Raw genomic sequence first — 20,176 nt, 5'->3', positions numbered from 1 at the left:
GAAATTGTTGCAAGAAAATTACTTCTAAATACAAGGGTCACCATCATCATCTCATCTCTTGTTCCATGATGGCTGCCTGTGTACATATGCCCATCATGGAGTTTTTATTTTTACACACGTCCAAAACGGGAGCTTGCAAAATAGTAGTAAAATTCAGTTCGTCAAATAATAGTTCGCCAAATTTCAGTTTAAGCAAGTATAATATAATCATTGTACCATCTAAACCGCTGTGAAATATATTTTCCATAACCAAACTATTGTGTTTTCAGCTGTTTGATGCTGGTGTCCAAAACCGAAAGTAAAAGACACAAAAACAAAACTTAAGAACGGGAAGCATAGAAACAGTGCACATAGAACAGATCTACCAGTTCTTAGACTTGCTTTCAATGCGAATGACATATCTATAACTTACATTTCTATGTGAATTTGGTCAGGTCAGCCAAAAAGTTACATATTGCAGCTTTAAACAAACTTTTTTGTGAACACGTTTTGTTTACGTCATTACAACAAGGATGGTAGCAACATGTGAAAATCGTTGTGGGAATCTGTTGCAGCTCAATTTGATTACAAAACCTACAATGCAATGCTCTCCCTCTGGGCTGGCTGGCTAACTGGCTGGCTAACTAGCTAGCAAACGTAGCTACACTAGGGTGACCAAACGGGGACAGTCCCCTGGAGATGTACCCGGAAATGTGACCGTTTTTAACTGTGTGTTCAAAACAGACCACAAAGTGAAATAATATTTTAGGTGTCAAGAAAGACCAGGCAACAGAGCCTACCGGTTGACGTCTCAATCACATTGTGCTTGTTTTGGCCAACAGAGGGGGCTGCTCGCTATAGCAGCTTCATTCACTCTTCTTCTTCTACTACCAACTACTTATTCAAGCTAGTTTTAGAGAAAACTGCTGTGGAAAACTCAGCCAGAAGCTATTAAGTGTCAAGTGAATCCACAACATCACCACACATGTCTTTTCAAGCCAGGTAAGTAAGTTACAATCGTTTGTCTTACTAGCTAGTGATGTTATGTCACAATTTATTATATAGATAGATGATCTGCTCTATAAGGTTTTAAATAAGTTATACTAGCTAACGTTGGTCTACATAGACAAGTTAGCTAGCTACTGTCATGGTAGCTAGGTTATGATTATATTAAATTAATGGATAATATTAGCATAATGTCTTCTGTTAGAGAGTGGAGAGGAAGGAGAGGAGGAAGACTGGATAGGAAGAAGAGTGAAAGAGAGGAGAAAAGGTCAAAAATATTATTACAGAGCCTGCCAATGTATCATTCCAAACTATGTTTTTGAGATTACATTTTTTTTAAATGGGTCAAGCAACGGGAATCTGTTAACCAAAGTATTTTATCTAATAGTGTACTATTTATTATTAAAGATTGGAGCAGAAGGAGAAGAGAGTGAGAAGGACCAGTCGAGTAAAAAGAGTGAAGCGAGGAGAGTGCAGAAGAGTGAGGTGGAAAGGTAAAGAGAAGGAAAGGAAGAAAGAGAAGGAAGACGAGTGAAGACCAGAGGAGGAGCTCGATTGGAGGAGAAGGAAAGGAAGAAAGAGAAGGAAGACGAGTGAAGACCAGAGGAGGAGCTCGATTGGAGGAGAAGGAAAGGAAGAAAGAGAAGGAAGACGAGTGAAGACCAGAGGAGGAGCTCGATTGGAGGAGAAGGAAAGAGTTGAGAGCAAGAAGAGTGACAAGGAGAGTGAAGGAGAGCAGACAGGGGAGGTACAATAGCTTGTTCCAAGAAATGGAAATGCCACTTTAATGACAACATGATGAAAGAATTTCCATTTATACGCTCAGATCAAGAATGGTTCACTGCACCCTTTGTAATTCCTCTTTATCAATTGGCAGCGGGGGAAGAACGGCAGTGGAAGAACATGAAAAAGCATAAAGCCTCTCTGATTGGCCGTGTTGGTATGCCCTCTGTCACCACATTCTTCACGAAGGTAGAGCCTTCCCAAGACGAATATGATTTAGCTGTGCAGGAGGGTGTCTTTGCATACCACACGATGCGACACAATCATAATTACAGATATATGGACTCCACAGCACAACTGACACGGAAGCTTTGGATCAGGTTGAATTTGTGTCCCTGTCCATTGATGCGTCCAATCATAAACATGTAAAGCTGCTGACAATAGTAGTCAGATATTGTAAGATACATGAGGGCAGCACATCTGTGGAAACAAAACTGCTTGATTTTGTTGAATTGAAAGGAGAAACAGCAGAGGGAATTGCAGAGGAGGTCCTGGTGTTCATCCAAAAATGTAACCTGGAAAACAAAGTTGTGGCATTCTCTGCCGACAACACAAATACCAACTTTGGAGGACTGAATAGACTGGAGAGGGTGAATGTCCATACCAAGGTTTAAAATGCTCTGCAGCGGGAGGTGATTGGCTTAGGTTGTCCTGCCCACATCATTCATTACACAGCCAGAACAGATTTGCATATGATTCCCCTTGATGTTGAGTACCTGCTCAAAGATATTTTCATATTTTTACCATCAGAGTAGAAAGACTGAAGAGGTTTTGTGAGTTTGTTTGCCAGGAGTACCATAACATTTTATTACACAACAATGTTCGCTGGCTGTCCATGCTCCCTGCTCTAGAAAGAGTGCTGAAAATGTATGTGCCATTGAAATCTTATTTTCTTTCTGAAGACAAATGCCCTGTTGTCCTGCAAACTGACTGAACTTTGCCTGGCCTTTGTCCATGGAAACCTGACCGTATTCAGTGACACGATCAAGATGCTTGAAGGCCAGGACCACTGTGCTGTGGAGTCAGCTGCAATTCCGAGAAACGCTGAGGCAAAATTGACTGCAAGACGTGATGAAAACGTCACTCCAGTTTTGGTCAGAGGACTTCTGAGAGAGCTGGAGGAAAATGGAGCCATGTCTAAAGAGAGCTTTGTCAAAACATCCCAATCATTCTTCACTATGGCTGTGAACAACATGCAAGCAAAGATTTACATGTTCTCCGTTTAAAAAGGCAACCTACTGCCTGCAAGAGTTCCTAAAGGGGGGATCGCTTGAAGAATGGAAAACATCTGAAACACCGCTTAGTCAGAGATGGAGCACGGTGGTTACCCACTTCAAAGAGAACGACATCCCACACACTAACCTGGCTAGATTAGCGTCTGTTGTCATGTGCTTACCTGGAAGTAATGCACCAGTCGAGAGAGTGTTCTCCCAAATGAATGATATATGGACAGCAGCAAGAAATGGGTTCCTACCATCAAGGACATGCTTATTGTGAAGACAAAATTCATCCTCCCCTGCCAGGAGTTCATGGAGAAGCTGGCCAGAGACAGAGCAATCCTGATGAAAATACATTCTTCTGAGAAATGAACGATTAGGTTGGTATACGTCTATTATGTAGTTACCAATCTCCTCATCATCTTATTTCTTTATTATGTTATACTATTGTCTCTGTTTTTTCAATTTTGCTCATGTTCTCTTCTGCTCTTATTCTACCAGGACCACTGAATGGCTGTTCAGATCGGACAGTTCTGTCTTGTCTGTAGTGTTACTGTAGTATAGTTGTTTTCTCTATCACAGTGTGCATGTTAGACTAAATACCTGAAACCCGGAATTGTCCCCCTTTTTTTATTTCATAGATAATAACATTGGATATTTTAATGACATATTGACCGCCGAATTGGAAATGTCCCTGGGGTTTTCATTTCAGAACTTTGGTCACCTTAAGCAACACACAATAACATCAAAGTCAATAACAGCATGTGAAGTAGCTAGCTAGCTGTAAAATCGCCGAAACAAACTGCGCTATATACTTAGGAGTCCATCTCACAGAGTTCAACTCACAGTTGCTATGGCAACACCAGCCCTTTCCCACGTTTCTCACAGACACACTGGCAGCTTCATTAAATAAAAAACACCAGTTTCAACGTCAACAGTGAAGAGGCGACTCCGGGATGCTGGCCTTCTAGGCAGAGTTGCAAAGAAAAAGCCATATCGCAGACTCGCCAATAAAAAGAAAAGATTAAGATGGGCAAAAGAACAGACACTGGACAGAGGAACTCTGCCTAGAAGGCCAGCATCCCGGATTTGTCTCTTCACTGTTGACATTGAGACTGGTGTTTTGAGGGTACTATTTAATGAAGCTGACAGTTGAGGACATGTGAGGCGTCAGTTTCTCAAACTAGTAGACACTAATGTACTTGTCTTCTTGCTCAGTTGTGCACCGGGGCCTCCCACTCTTTCTATTCTGGTTAGAGACAGTTTGCGCTGTTCTGTGAGGGGAGTAGTACACAACATTGTACGAGATCTTCAGTTTCTTGGCAATTTCTTGCATGGAATGGCCTTCATTTCTCAGAACAAGAATAGACTGACGAGTTTCAGAAGAAAGTTCTTTGTTTCTGGACATTTTGATCCTGTAATCGAACCCACAAATGCTGATGCTCCAGATACTCAACTAGTCTAAAAGGTCAGTTTTATTGCTTCTTTAATCAGAACAACAGTTTTCAGCTGTGCTAACATAATTGCAAAAGGGTTTTCTAATGATCAATTAGCCTTTTAAAATGATAAACTTGGATTAGCTAACACAACGTGCCATTGGAACACGGGAGTGATGGTTGCTGATAATGGGCCTCTGTACACCCATGTAGATATTCCATAAAAAAAGGGCTTTTCTTTAAAAAACAAGGACATTTCTAAGTGACCCCAAACTTTTGAACAGTAGTATATAATGTGGACAGCGCTTCAAATTAGAGGATTCGGCTATTTCAGCCACACCCATTGCTGACAGGTGTATAAAATCGAGCACACTCCATAAACAAACATTGGCAGTAGAATGGCCAGTGGTCTGTTCATAAAATCTCTGCCCTGCTAGAGGTGCCCCAGTGAACTTCAAGTGCTGTTATTGTGAAGTGGAAACATGTAGGAGCAACAACGCCTCAGCTGAGAAGTGGTAGGCCACAAAAGCTCATAGAATGGGAGTGCTGAAGTGCGTAGCATAAAAATCATCTGTCCTCGGTTGCAACACTAACTACCGAGTTCCAAACTGCCTCTGGAAGCAATGTCAGCAGAAGACCTGTTTGTCGGGAGCTTCATGAAATGGGTTTCCATGGCAGAGCAGCCACACACAAGCCTAAGATCACTATGCGCAATGCTAAATGTCGGCTGGAGTGTTGTAAAGCTCGCTGCCATTGGACTCTGGAACAGTGGAAACGCGTTCTCTGGAGTGATGAATCACGCTTTATTATCTGGCAGTCCAAAGGACGAATCTGGGTTTGGTGGATGCCAGGAAAACGCTACCTGCCCTAATGCATAGTGCCAACTGTAAAGTTTGGTGGAGGAGGAATAATGGTCTGGGGCTATTTTTCATATTTCGGGCTAGGCTCCTTAGCTACAGTATACAATTAATCTAGACAATTCTGTGCCTCCAACTTTGGCAACATCTCTTTCCTGCTTCAGCATGACAATGCCCACATGCACAAAGCGAGGTACATACAGAAATGGTTTGTCCACGTCGGTGTGGAAGGACTTGACTGGCCTTCGCAGAGCCCTGACCTCAACCACATCGAACACCTTTGGGATTGATTGGAACGCCAACTGAGAGCCAGGCCTAACATCAGTGCCCGACATCAATGCCGACCTCACTAATGCGCTTGTGGCTGAATGGAAGCAAATCCCCGCAGCAATGTTCCAACATCTAGTGGAAGCCTGCCCAGAAAATTGAGGCTGTTATAGCAGCAAAGGGGGGACCAACTCCATATTAATACCCATGATTTTGCAATGAGATGTTGCAAGATTGAATCCCGGAGCGGACAAGTTAAAAATCTGTCATTCGGCCCCTGAACAAGGCAGTTAACCCACTGTTCCAAGGCCATCATTGAAAGTAAGAATTTGTTCTTAACTGACTTGCCTAGTTAAATAAAGGTTAAATATAGATATGGCAGCAAAGGGGGGACCAACTCCATATTAATGTCCATGATTTTGGAATGAGATGTTCCGCGAGCAGGTGTCCTCATATCGTTTCATGTAGTGTATGCCTCATGGGTCTCCCGGTCACGGCCGGCTGTGACGCAGCCTGGGATCGAACCCGGGGCTGTAGGGATGCCTCAAACACTGCGATGCATAAAATGCCAGAGCGACAGTTTACACATGGCGAAATTGACAAGTTTTTTTTTTAAAGCTACAAATCCAAATAATTGTGATTAAATGAATCAATAAGGTAGTACATAACAATTAATTACAAGACTTGCACCGCCTTAGCGCCTGTGGACAACCTCCAGACAACACACTACACAGCTAATCTAAGCAGTGTCCAGCCATATCCAACCTCAGCTCTGAAGGGATCAACTACAAAAATCCCACAATTATTTATGCGCTTTCTGATCAGGCTGAGGGTGTCCACCCGTGTGTTTTGTTCATGCAAAATATGTCTTTCTGTGTCCCACCTCGTGTCTGACGGGATCCTCGATGCCGACCACACAGATGCAGGTGAGCTCATCAAGGATGTCGCCCTCGTTGTCCCAGTCTGGTTCTCCTGCCTCGGCAGGGAAGTCCCTGTAGGCCACACAGATTGTCCTCAGACCGTCACAGGCCATGGGCTCAATCACGTTCTTCACCATCTCGTCACGGTCCTTAGGCTTGAAGATACGTGGCTCCCCGTTCGTGTTCAGGATATGAGAACATCTAGAGAGGGAAGGGGGAAGAGATGTTTAACTCATCACATCGCAGATGATCAACTCCATCTTTCTGTTTATCTATCTCTGTGTATCCGTTCATCAGGGAAAGACAAGACCAATCTCCCTCCCTTCCGTACTTGCGTAGGACGATCTCGGAGGCTCCCTTGCTGTACATGCGGAAGCCACTACCGTCTGTGTTCTTCAGCACCGTGCTCATGCTCTTACGGGACGAGTTGAAGGTGTACACCTTGAAACACACCAATCAGTTATAACTATCATATTACTCTATATTATTATAGTACAGTAGCTTGTGTATAAGTTAGCTCTCTGTAAGAATAATGGGTAGTAGGTTATTTGAACATTCTCTCTAGGGGCCACCGGGAACAAAACACACATATACATACATTAGATAGACACGTTACAGATTGCACCATTAACGTTATGGATACATTTTGAAGCAGCTACACACCTTGTACAGACTCTCTTCGGGAATCTCGTCCCTGATTGGCTGGTAGTCTCTCTTCAGCTCCAGCACAAAGCCCAATAGGGAGCACTCTGTCTTGTTGCCGACGTGGCGGGGCAGACCTCCCTCCTTCTCTGGGGACTGGAGCAACAAAAACGTTACATATAACCTACATACTGTATCCTACCAACATACCGTATCCTACCAACATGTATATTTCATGAAGACATACAGCAAAAGGGACATTGAGACATGCATCATATAGAGTGTAAAAGCAACCATGTAGATATGCACTAGAGAAGAAGACACTATGCTTTCGTGTGTGTGTGTGTGGGTCTCTCTCTTACCAGAATCTTAGTGGTATAGGCTGAGTTGATGGCGATGCTGTTGACCATGACTTCCAGAGTGAATGGTTTGATGACGTCAGGTTCCGGTACTTTCTTGTAGTGTGTGTCTCCCAAGTAGGCCTGCACCACGGTCATACGGTTCATGGTGAGGGTGCCTGTCTTGTCAGAGCAGATGGTGGTAGCGTTCCCCATGGTCTCGCATGCATCCAGGTGACGCACCAGGTTATTGTCCTTCATCATTTTCTACACAGGGGACAAGACAGACAGTAGAGGTTAGAGCTGTGTGTGTGTGTGTACCTGACAGAGTAAGTCTGGGAGATGGTGACAGCTAGCGGCAGCCCCTCTGGCACTGCCACTACCAGCATTGAGTGTGTGTGTGTGTGTGTGTGTGTGTGTGTGTGTGTGTGTGTGTGTGCCCGCTCACACTGTGTGTCTCTCTGTGTGTACCTTGACAGAGTAGGCCAGAGAGATGGTGACAGCTAGGGGCAGCCCCTCAGGCACAGCCACCACCAGAACAGTGACTCCGATGATGAAGAACTTGACAAAGTACTGGATGTAGATGGGGGTACACTCCTTCAGCCATGGGCGACCCTGCACCCCGAACGTGTCAATCACGAAGTACAGGATGAGAATGATCACCGTCACAGCTGACATGATCAGACCTGGGCATAGGAAACGAAGTAGACAGTTGCAATCCTGCTGCCAAATCCAGGAGAAGGAATATAAGAACGATGATGTGTGTCCTAACGTTTTTAAGTCCTTCTCTGCCTTCCCAATCTGCATGGTCCGTCTCTGTGTGTGTCCCTCTATGGTTTTTCTGTCTGTGTGTGCTCGTTAGTGTTGTCACAATACCAGATTTTTTTATATTTTGAGTTTAATATCAGGATACTCGATACCGTCACAATATCAGATACCAAAACGATATTACGGCAAAACAAAAATAAGGCGCATTAGCCAAAGTCACAGAATGGCACTTCCAGACAGATCGTTTGAGTTCAATATCATTACATGCATACAATCAATCTAATTACATAACAAAACGGTAATCATTTATTTCAATGATAAATCTCAGTTGATAAACTGGGTAAGTCAAGATGTAGCAATACAGGTGAATGCATATTCAATAGGAGTGTGCACATGCATTGAGTTATTGAGCTTCGTTTGTGTGATTACATGGGGCTATAGATGAAAAACTGTTTCCATTTGGGACTAATTGTGTTGTACTGATCAACAACATTTGCACTCAAGCAATCTCTTCTTTTATAATAGTGTGCATGGTCTATTTAAGACCCATGATGTCATTCACACACAGTTCGAGGAACAAGCAAAGATCACCTTGACTGGGAGAGACGAAGTTTTGGTGACAATCAGCTTTTAAAAATCAGCAATATTTTTGCGTTATGGTTTTCATATTATCACAAATCAGGTACAATGGTAGTACATTGATGTTAGCTTCAGCTGTACAGTGCCTTCAGAAAGTATTGATACTCCTTCATTTATTCCACTTTTTTGTGTTACAGTCTGAATTTTTATTTAACTAGGCAAGAACAAATTCTTATTTACAATGACAGCCTACCGGGGAACAGTATAGGTATTGTTTCTCACCAATCTACACACAATACATAATGACAAAGTGAAAACATGGTTTTAGAAATGTTTTCAAATGTATTGAAAATGAAATACAGAAATATCTCATTTACATAAGTATTCACACCCCTGAGTCAATACATGTTAAATCACCTTTGCTAGTGATTACAGATTTGAGTCTTTCTGGGTAATATCTAAGTGCTTTGCACACCTAGATTGTACAATATTTGCACATTATTCTTTTCAATATTATTCAAGCTCTGTAAAATTGGCTGTTGATCATTGCTAGACAACCATTTTTACAAGTCTTGCCATAGATTTTCAAGCAGATTAAAGTCAAAATTGTAACTCGGCCACTCAGGAACAGTCAGTCTTCTTGGTAAGCAACTCCAGTGTGGATTTGGTCATGTGTTTTAGGTTATTGTCCTGCTGAAAGGAGAAATAATCTCCCAATGTCTAGTGGAAAGCAGACTGAGCCAGGCTTTCCTCTAGGATGTTACCTGTGCTTAGCTCCATTCCATTTATTTGTTATCCTGAAAAACACCCCAGTTCTTAATGATTACAAGCATACCCTTAACATGATGCAGCCACCACTATGCTTGAAAATATGGAGAGTGGTACTCAGTAATGTGTTGTATTATGTGTTGTATTATTTCCAAACATTATTTCCAAACGAGTGCAAACAGGATGCATGTTTTGGAATATTTTCTATTCTGTACAGCCTTCCTTCTTTTCACTCTGTTAATTAGGTTAGTATTGTGGAGTAAAGAATCATTGGCCTCCCTGGTCTTTGTGGTTGTATCTGTGTTTAAAATTCACTGCACGACTGAGGGACCTCACAGAAAATTCAACATGTGTGGGGTACAGAGATGAGGTAGTCATTAAAAATAATAATTTGAACCATTATTATTGCACACAGAGTGTGTCCATGCAACTCATTGTGTGACTTGTTAAGCACATTTTTTACTTCTGAATTTATTTAGGCTTGCCATAACAAAAGGGTGTTCAGCTTTGTTTTTTAAATTCATTTGAATTAAATTAATTTTAAAATGTCTAAAAATGATTCCACTTGGATATTATGGGATATTGTGTGTAGGCCAGTGACCCCAAAAAAACTCAATTTAATCAATTTAAAATTCAGGTTGTAAAACAACAAAATGTGAAAAAAAGTCAAGGGGTGTGAATACTTTACTTTCTCTATGCTGTTCTATGCTCTCAGTAGATGGAGTGAGACACATTTGACAGAAGTACAGTAAGTAACAAAAATTCTAAAACCGAACTGTTTTCTATGTTCTAGTATGAAACAGTACAGACGTTTGGTATACCGTGCAACACTAGTGTTGTCATCAATCTACACACAATACCACATAATGACAAAGCAAAAAGAGGTTTTAGATTTTTTTTGTGCAAAAAAATAAAATAAATACCTTATTTACAGAATTATTCAGACCCTTTGCTATGAGACTTATTGAGCTCAAGTGCATTATTGAGACTTATTGAGCTCATCCTTGAGGTGTTTCTACATCTTGATTGGAGTCCACTTGTGGTGAATTCAATTGATTGGACATAATTTGGAAAGGCACACACTTGACTATATAAAGGTCCCACAGTTGACAGTGCATATCAGAGCATAAACCAAGCCATGAGGTCGAAGGAATTGTCCGTAGAGTTCCGAGACACGATTGTGTCAAGGCACAGATCTAGGGAAGGGTACCAAAACATGTCTGCAGCATTGAAGGTGCCCAAGAACACAGTGGACTCCATCATTCTTAAATGGAAGAAGTTTGGAATCACCGAGACTCTTCCTGGTGCTGGCCGCCCGGCCAAACTGAGCCATCGGGGGGAGAAGGGCCTTGGTCAGGGAGGTAATCAAGAACCCGATGGTCACTCTGATAGAGCTCCAGAGTTCCTCTGGGGAGATGGGAGAACCTTCCAGAAGGACAACCATCTCAGCAAGCCTTGTGGGTAGAGTGGCTAGATGGAAGCCACTCTTCAGTAAAAGCACATAACAGCCTGCTTGGATTTTGCCAAAAGGCACCTAAAGGACTCTCAGACCATGAGAAACAAGATTCTCTGCTCTGATGGAACCAAGATTGAACTATTTTTGCCTGAATGCCAAGCGTCACCTGGCACCATCCCTACGGTGAAACATGGTGGTGGCAGCATCATGCTGTGGGGATGTTTATCAGCAGCAAGGACTAGGAGACTAGTTGGGATTGAGGGAAAGATGAACAGAGCAAAGTACAGAGAGATCCTTGATGAAAGCCACCTGCTCCAGAGTGCTCAGGAACTCAGACTGGGGTGAACCCTAAGCATACAGGCAAGACAATGCAGGAGTGGCATCAGGACAAGTCTCTGAATGTTCATGAGTGGCCCAGCCAGAGCCCGTATTGAACATCTCTGGAGAGACCTGAAAATAGCTGTGCAGCGACGCTCCCCATCCAACCTGACAGATCTTGAGAGGATCTACAGAGAAGAATAGGAGAAACTCCCCAAATACAGGTGTGCCAAGCTTGCTGCGTCGTACCCCAGAAGTCAAAAGGCTTTCTAAAAAACAGTTTTTGCTTTGTCATTATGGGGTATTGTGTGTAGATTGAAAGATTGAAAAAAAAAACATTTTAGAATACGGCTATAACGTATATCGTTTTATGTCCATCTGTGTGTGTGTCCATGTAAGTGTGTATCTCCGCCTCGGTCCTCACCTGCCTTCCCGATCTGCACGGCCAGTTTGGTGAGTTTGCCCTGCAGCACAGACTTCTCCTTCTTGTTGACCTGAACCTTCTTCACCCGTTTCACCTCCACCTCAGGCTCCTTCTCCTCAGACTCAACCGCCTCGTCACTCTTCAGGGGCTGGATCTCCAGGGCAATGCCGTCCTGGGTCTTAGCTATTGGATAGGGTAATGGGATGGGGAAGAGGGATGGGTGGGATAGAGGGAGGGGGTAAAGGGAAGTGGGATAGACGGAGGTGGAGTGGGAGGTTGAGCGGAAGGGAAGCATTTAGTAGTGGTGTGGGGAAGGTTTTGGGGAGGGGGGGGTTAAGATAGTGATATGAGGATGAAGATGATCGGTGGGGAGGTTTTGTTGGGTCGGGGAGAGGAGCAGCAACAGTAAGGGGATCAAGGAGGGGTTGGGGTGAAGGGCAGAGAGACAGAGAGGTTGTGGTTCAGTTACGGTTGAAAAAGAGAGACAGACACAGTCAGTCACCAAACCACCAGACTCCGGTCCTGAACAGTGATCCACTGAAACAACTCCGCTGCGGATCACTTAGATCTCTTTAACCAGAACAAATCCCTTAAGGTGATCAACAGTGATGTTATTATGTGTTGTTACCTGTCAGGTTGATGGAAAGTTCAGCAATGTGATGTATTCTTCATTAAAGCAAAATCGGTATTCCATTTTTTTTTTAAATCGACTGATTGTTTAAGTACTCTTATGCATAAATGAAACATTATGAAAGAAGGTATTGGAAAGAGTAAACACATAGCACAGAATTCAGCAGGAAAAGCTTGAGATAAAAGGATTTAATGATACAAAACGGATTTAAAGCAGCACTTTAACGATATACAACTTGTCCCAGAGTCTATGGAGACATTTTTACAGCATTCATATAAACAGAGAATAGATTCAGAACAAGAGATACAGGTTGTACATTTTACAATGGTTCATTGTCGGGGGATTGTCAACTGAACATTTTCCATCTCTGCTACAGAGCTCAGTCATGTTTTACATACGCAAATATGAGATTTGCATTTCACCACTTCAACAGCTTAGATTTGCTCTGTTTGTTCTCTGGGAGCATTGTGATCTCGGTGTTTCATCTTCATTCTGCCAACAACCTGGCACTGCAACAATTCACTATCTATTTTACAGTAGAAATAATCCACAATATCTAAGGGTGAGTATAATAAAGGTGATAAAGTAATGGATGAATAAAGATATCAGAATTCTATGGTAATCAGTGCCTTATGCATTCCATTTGTGGCACATGCAACACTCAACACTAGTCAGTTCACACAAAAGCAGTACATTCACAATCTAGCAGGATCATTTTGTACTGTCTACTTATGTTGTTTTTGCCTAGATAATATGACTTTACATGAGTCCCCCTGTGCTGAGCAGAACAGGCCACCAGTCTCAACACAAAACCCATTAGAACAGACCAGAATAAACACAGCCACACACTGACTGGACTGGCAGACGGACGGACTGACTCACGCACAGCACTTACAAACGCAGCACGGACCACGCACCACGACGAAGAAGGGGGGCGAGTGTGTGTCACGAAAAAAAAACATGTCAACAAACAAAGAAACCGACAAACTGCAAAAAGATACCCAAAAAACCAAGCAGAGCGATACAACCACCACAAAAAAAGAAGAGAAGGAGGGTAGTAAGAAGAGGTAGAAGAGGAGGCAGCAAATCTCCAGAGGTAGTTTTTTTTTGCGAAAGAGAGAGAGGGAGAGAGAGAGAGAGAGAGAGAGAGAGAGAGAGAGAGAGAGAGAGAGAGAGAGAGACAGAAAGAGAGGTAAACAGTGATAAGAGAGTACGAGACAGCATGAGGTCCTGAGCAACATCCTGGAAAGAGGCAACAGTGAGAGAAATTAAAGAAAAGAGAAACAATAGAGAAACAGACCAGACAACAATCCACAGCCAATTGATACTGTCAGGGTGCAATTCCCACACTGAACCACTTCCCATGGGCTAATGCTGTCTCCTTAACCCCTAGAGACTAGTGTTAGATATTCTAGCATTCTATTATAATTCTATTAAGATCCCTTCTCTTTTACACTAAGCCCAATCACTATTGCCAAATTCCCAGATTCATGAAATGTATGTGGAGCATGGTATCAGGGGTCCTACAACTCCCATTCCATTACCTCTGAAGAGCCAGAGATGACTTGGCGTCCATAAAGCTACACTGGGTTCACTGCAATTGAAATAAGTATGTAGACGTTATGTTTTCAGAATATGACATGTTGTGAAGTGAATGCAGGTCAGGTCGACATGTCCCAATTAATTTAACCTTCTCCTGCTCCAGCAATATTTCTCCATGCTAGAAAGGAGAGAATCTGTTCACTAGTGATAAAGTCCAAGGGCGAGGGGAAAGAGGACAGGAGGGCTGGGGAGGTGTAAGTAGCAGATGCTCAGGCCCTAGGTGGCTGGGGGACGGTATGGTGTGTAAGGGGGGAGGCACAAAGCTTGGATGAGTTCTGAATAACACGCCACAGAGGGTGGGAGGGTGGACCCGTCCAGGCCAGGAAAGCCGGGAAGAGCTACAACACCCGGGTCCTTTATTTAATGCATCTGACCTCTCCACATCTGACACACACACGCACATTTTTTTTAAAGTACTTTAATTCAACCTTTATTTGTTGAGATGAAAATATATGTGGAATGTATCTTTTCAATCTCAACATAGCATGTGAGGATGGTGAAACTTCTATAACTAATCCCTTTGCAGCGCTGTGAGCGAGATAAAGCTAAACCCATTTAGCTCTATAAGGGTTAAAAATCTACTGGAGTTAAATAGCTCTGAATGATATAACTGTAGTCAATAACAGTAATGCTGAATGCTAACCCTAGCTAGCTTAGTTATTGATTGGGTCTGCTACGGTGGCATTGACAGCCTACCCCACTTTTCTCTGTGTGCCAGTGGCAGGTGAGAGTTGCATCCTTTCACAGGTAAAGCGAGACGAGAAGAACCTCCCCTTTTCAGCAGGTGGAGGGAAGCGAGAGTGAGAGAGACAGAGTGAGACGGACACGAGACTCCCAGACTGCTGCTGAATGGAGGGGGGAGGGAGGGATGGAGGGGTTACCTTTGTTGCGATTTTCGGGGGGTCCTTGTTTTTTACCTGTTCAGACAGAGAGAGAGAGTGCGGAATGCTGACAACATGGCTTAAAAGGAAATAAAAAAATCATAAAGCCAAACAGAACAGAAGATCAAAACAATAGAAATTCACGTGTGTTGGGGGCTGGAACGGGCCATCAGAGGAAAGAGAGCACTAGTTTGTTTAAGGCTGTAGAGAATAAAGTAGAGCATCCACCCATAGACAGTTACTGATGACTGGTTTCACTGGGCTCTTGTCTGTTTCAGTCAATACATGTGTAACTAACGACAGTAAGTTTATAAAAACACATGCATATACACGCACACAGACATACACACACAGACACACAGACACACACCCCATCCATTCACTCATGCCTCGGTCTTGACATTCAGGGAAGCAGTCATTTCAGATTGATGTCAGACAGACGAAGAGGCTGCACTGCCGCAGGTTTTTCTCCTTCTGCCTGAGAGTGGTGGTGAAGAATTGGGGGGGTGTATGTCAGTTCAAGATGTGTGTAGCCCTGAAGGGGGGGTGCATGTGGAGATTAGTTGTGTGCGTGTGTGTGTAACAGTTGTCAGCAAAATGCCCTGAAGTCTCTGCCCCCTCATCTACTCTATGAGTAACTGTATCAGTATGTGTCTCTGGCAGAGGTGTGTGTGTGTGTATGTATGTTTGACTGTCTTTGTGTGTGTGTGTACGTGTTTGACTTTCTTTGTGTGTGTGTGTGTGTGTGTGTATACGTGTTTGACTTTCTTTGTGTGTGTGTGTGTTTGACTTTCTTTCTTTGTGTGTGTGTGTGTGTGTGTGTGTGAGCATGAAGGGGAAGTGTGTGTGCATGAGTGAACGCATGGGAGGTGAGTTTGTGTGTGTGTGTGGAGTGGAGGTGACACAGCACTCTTTCTGTTTCCATCCTCGCTGTACACACCTGTCTCAGAGGAAGACAGCCATTTCAACATCTAGTGTGTGTGCCTGTGTTGCAGCCAGTGTGTGTGTGCCTGTGTGTGTCTGTGTGTGTGTGTGTGTATCTAGCCAGTACTTGCTCTGATCTACTTTCTAATAAACCCATAACATTAAGATCATGATGGTGGCGCTCTGCAGTTTCATGAACAATTGAAATCACAGTCTAATTCTGTGATGCCATGAGATGCCAATTGGAATGAGTTGTTGCCTTGCAGCTCCCTCCTCTGAGCAGGCACATTCAGCCCCTTTAGAATGAATGCCTGAAGAACTGAAATCTTAGCAAAAAACTCTTACCAAACAGAAAAGAAGACGTGGCAAAGTGTTAGTACGGAACACACGCTTATTAGAGGCCATATTGATAGATACACAGATCGAATGTATTGGCAGGCCTTTGTTGTTTAACGTGATCATATCTATCCACGAGCTTCCCCACGTCAAGTCCCTTGAGAGGTAGATGCATGACAGATGTTGAACACATACAGTGATGTCCCCGCTTTAGCTCTTCTCACTTCAGCGCCTGTGACGTCATAGATTTAAGTAGGTTAAGTACAGGGTTCTGACAATGCCGTTCCAGTGTAGTTAAAACAGATACGAAAGGGGGGATGAAGGAGTGGAGAATAAAATGACCACCCACGAACAGAACCCCTTCTGGGAAGGAGTGGACTAGAAAGGGCCTTGGCTTGGATGTGAAATCTAAAACCAAGGATTCGATAAAAGAAGGGTAGGACAGCGAAGTCAGTGACACTGAGCATTCAGAATGGAACCACTGGCCTCCATAGTACAGGGTCTATCATGGCCGTCCCATTCTTCGCTACAACATTCTAGAGTTCAGCAGACTGTGTGGTTACTCAACCTCGCACCAGAATCTTACCTCAGGGAACCAGCAAACCGAGAACTCACGTAGAAAGACCGAGAGAGCTCGGCGGAAAGAAATGCAGAGGAAGGAGACCACTTGTAAAAAGCAAGTCACTGACTCTCTGTGAACTGTGACCATGGCGACATGCGTTTTGTCAATTGTTCCCCGTTTATCTCTCACCTTTCTTGATCTTCTTTTCCTCATCGCTGTCTCCCGCCCCCAGCAGAGTGAAGATGATTCCAGTCTGGGAGTTGAGACCCACCGCAGACACCACCATTCGGCCTGATCCCTCCATCACATGGGTGCCTGGAGGAGGGAGGGAGGGAAGGAAAGAGAAATAGAAAGAGAGAATACTAGCACATACACAGAAAGGTCACGACTGTGCTACAGTATACTGTACGTATGAATGACTGTACTGTACGTTACTCCATTGTGTCCTCCATTTTCAGTCTCCATATATACTACATCATACGCTTCATGTTATCATTCAAGCTAGAATCCTTAGTTGCTACACCAATTGTTGGACTTATAAATGTGATATATACCCATTGATTCCTGAAGACTATAACTTATGCGTAAATGCCTCATGAGCTTATTTCAACTGTCGTACCCCATCAGAACACAAAGTACAAGATTGTTTTAGACCAATGTTTGTAAACAACGTAAATGTAAACACAATTTGCATAGCATAAAAATGTGCTTAAAACTATAATTGGTATATCATGGATGGTCAGTCCTATGAATTTGAGAGTGGTAACATTTTTTTTAGGCCCATCCCACAGCTTTTTACAAAAACAGAAGCGGGATGAAAGCTTGGATAGTTTGAATTGCGGATTCTATCTTTAAAGGGGCATAATGGATGTAGCAACTGCATATTACCCCTTTTAAAGACAAAGTTCCTGACTGGAATATGTTCCGGGATTCTTCCGATGGCATTGAGGAGTACACCACATCAGTCACAGGCTTTATCAATAAGTGCATCGAGGACGTCGTCCCCACAGTGGCTGTATGTTTCTACCCCGACCAGAAGCCATGGATTACCGGCAACATTCGCACTGATCTAAAGGGTAGTGCTGCCGCTTTCAAGGAGTGGGACTCTAACCCGGAAGCTTATAAGAAATCCCACTATGCCCTCAGAAGAACGATCAAACAAGCAAAGTGTCAATACAGGACTAAGATCGAATCATACTACACCAGCTCCGACGCTCGTCGGATGTGGCAGGGCTTGCAAACTATTACAGACTACAAAGGGAAGCACAGCCAAGAGCTGCCCAGTGACACAAGCCTACCAGACGAGCTAAATAGAGTCAAGTAAAACTGAAACATGCATGACAGCATCAGTTGTTCCGACAACAGTGTGATCACGCTCTCCGCAGCCAATGTGAGTAAGACCTTTAAACAGGTCAACATTCACAAGGCCGCAGAGGGATTACCAGGACGTGTACCCCGACACGACTCCAACACTATAATTTAGTTTGCTGATGATACAACAGTGGTAGGCCAGATCACCGACAACGATGAGACAGCCTATAGGGAGGTCAGAGACCTGACCGTGTGGCGCAAGGACAACAACAACCTCTCCCTCAATGTGATCACAGGTGATAATTGTGAACTACAGGAAAAGGAGGACCGAGCATGCTCCTATTCTCATCGTCGGGGCTGTAGTTGAGCAGGTTGAGAGCTTCAAGTTCCTTGGCATCCACATTACCAACAAACTAACATGGTACACCAAGACAGTCATGAAGAGGGCACGACAAAACCTATTCCCCCTCAGGGGACTGTGTTACAGCTGCACCATCGGGAGCATCCTAACGGGTTGCATCAATGCCTGGTAAAGCAACTGCCCGGCCCCCGATCACAAGGCACTACAGAGGGTAGTGCGTACGGCCCAGTACATCACCGGGGCCAAGCTTCCTGCCATTCAGGACCTCTATACCAGGTGGTGTCAGAGGAAGGCCCTAAAAATTGTCAAAGACTCCAGCCACCCCAGTCATAGACTGTTCAGGACTGCTTTCCGTGTGGTAGCAGAGAGGAGTGCCAAGTCTTGGTCCAAGAGGCTTCTAAACAGCTTTTACCCCCAAGCCATAAGACTCCGAACAGCTAATCAAATGGCTACCCAGAGTATTTGCATTGCCCCCCCCCCCTCCTCCTCCTCTTATACACTGCTGCTACTCTCTGTTATTATCTATGCATATTCACTTTGACAACTCTACCTACATATACATATTACATCAACTACCTCGACACCGGTGACTCCGCACATTGACTCTGTACCGGAACCCCCTGTGTATAGCAACACTATTTTTATTTACAGCTGCTATTTAACTATTTGTTACTTATTTTTGGGGGGTATTTTCTAAGCATTTCACTGGTCTACACCTGTTGTATTTGGGCGCATGTGACAAATACAATTTGACTTGATTTGACTGGGATATTGAATGTCTGATAATAGTGATGTTATTAACAGGCGCTCTCACCGGACAGCAGCATGGGGTCCTTCTCCAGGGACTTCCTGACTTGGTCTGATTCGCCAGTCAGAGAGCTCTCATCGATCTTCAGGTCGTTGCCCTGGATCAGGATACCATCAGCTGGCAGCAGGTCACCTAGGAAACAGTTACACAGTTATATGACTGCGATATACAACGTCTCATCATATACCCTACCTTGGTGCATTCGGTCAATGTGTTACCTCATTATATTGGTTCACTGTATCCTGTCTGGGGTATATTACAGAATGTTGAATTCAAGCTATATCTCTCACCGCGTTTTAACGGAACCCTGTCTCACCATATTTGATCTGGGCGATGTCTCCTGTCACCAGTTCGGACACGGGGATCTGGATGACCTGGCCCTTGCGAATGACGGTGAACTTTTGCTCCTGCTCGATGCGGTTCTGCAGCCCACGGAACTGCTTCTCCTTGCTCCAGTCGTTAAACGCTGTCACCAAGACAACGATTGCCACAGAGAACAAGATGGCGGCGCCCTCGATCCAGCCCGCCTGCGCCTCCCCCTCATCCTCCACTCCTGACGCTGTCTCACCACACACTGGGGAAACCAGAACACAACCATTTTTAATAACAACAGACCAAAACACAACCAGGTCAGTAGAACAGAGCTGAAACACCACCAGGTCAGTGGAACAGAGCTGAGACACCACCAGGTCAATAGAACAGAGCTGAAACACCACCAGGTCAATAGAACAGAGCTGAAACACCACCAGGTCAATAGAACAGAGCTGAAACACCACCAGGTCAATAGAACAGAGCTGAAACACCACCAGGTCAGTGGAACAGAGCTGAAACACCACCAGGTCAATAGAACAGAGCTGAAACACCACCAGGTCAATAGAACAGAGCTGAAACACCACCAGGTCAATAGAACAGAGCTGAAACACCACCAGGTCAATAGAACAGAGCTGAAACACCACCAGGTCAATAGAACAGAGCTGAAACACCACCAGGTCAATAGAACAGA

The 20,176-nt window shown here is 43.9% G+C and overlaps 1 protein-coding gene across 8 annotated transcripts in view; it reads right to left on the bottom strand.

Annotated features, from left to right (window-relative positions):
- Positions 1–20,176, bottom strand: part of LOC112244844 (plasma membrane calcium-transporting ATPase 1) — a 144,911-nt gene that overhangs the window by 41,536 nt on the left and 83,199 nt on the right. For 6 of the 8 annotated variants that reach the window (XM_024412662.2, XM_024412663.2, XM_042299363.1 and 3 more), the window contains 10 exons: positions 19,490–19,747; positions 19,180–19,305; positions 16,883–17,008; positions 14,872–14,907; positions 11,758–11,940; positions 7,916–8,130; positions 7,469–7,711; positions 7,128–7,262; positions 6,796–6,905; positions 6,428–6,665 (listed from right to left, as the gene is read on the bottom strand). In XM_024412662.2, coding sequence (XP_024268430.1) covers positions 6,428–6,665; positions 6,796–6,905; positions 7,128–7,262; positions 7,469–7,711; positions 7,916–8,130; positions 11,758–11,940; positions 14,872–14,907; positions 16,883–17,008; positions 19,180–19,305; positions 19,490–19,747 — 1,670 coding nt within the window. The remainder of the gene's footprint in view (positions 1–6,427; positions 6,666–6,795; positions 6,906–7,127; positions 7,263–7,468; positions 7,712–7,915; positions 8,131–11,757; positions 11,941–14,871; positions 14,908–16,882; positions 17,009–19,179; positions 19,306–19,489; positions 19,748–20,176) is intronic. The other 2 variants (XM_042299360.1, XM_042299358.1) reach the window with 1 other exon arrangement.

This window comes from Oncorhynchus tshawytscha, linkage group LG02 (genome assembly GCF_018296145.1).
Source record: "Oncorhynchus tshawytscha isolate Ot180627B linkage group LG02, Otsh_v2.0, whole genome shotgun sequence".
In the NCBI taxonomy this organism is placed as follows: Eukaryota; Metazoa; Chordata; class Actinopteri; order Salmoniformes; family Salmonidae; genus Oncorhynchus; species Oncorhynchus tshawytscha.
The sequence above is the reverse complement of the archived record's forward strand: the minus strand, read 5'-3'. Positions and strand labels throughout refer to the sequence as shown.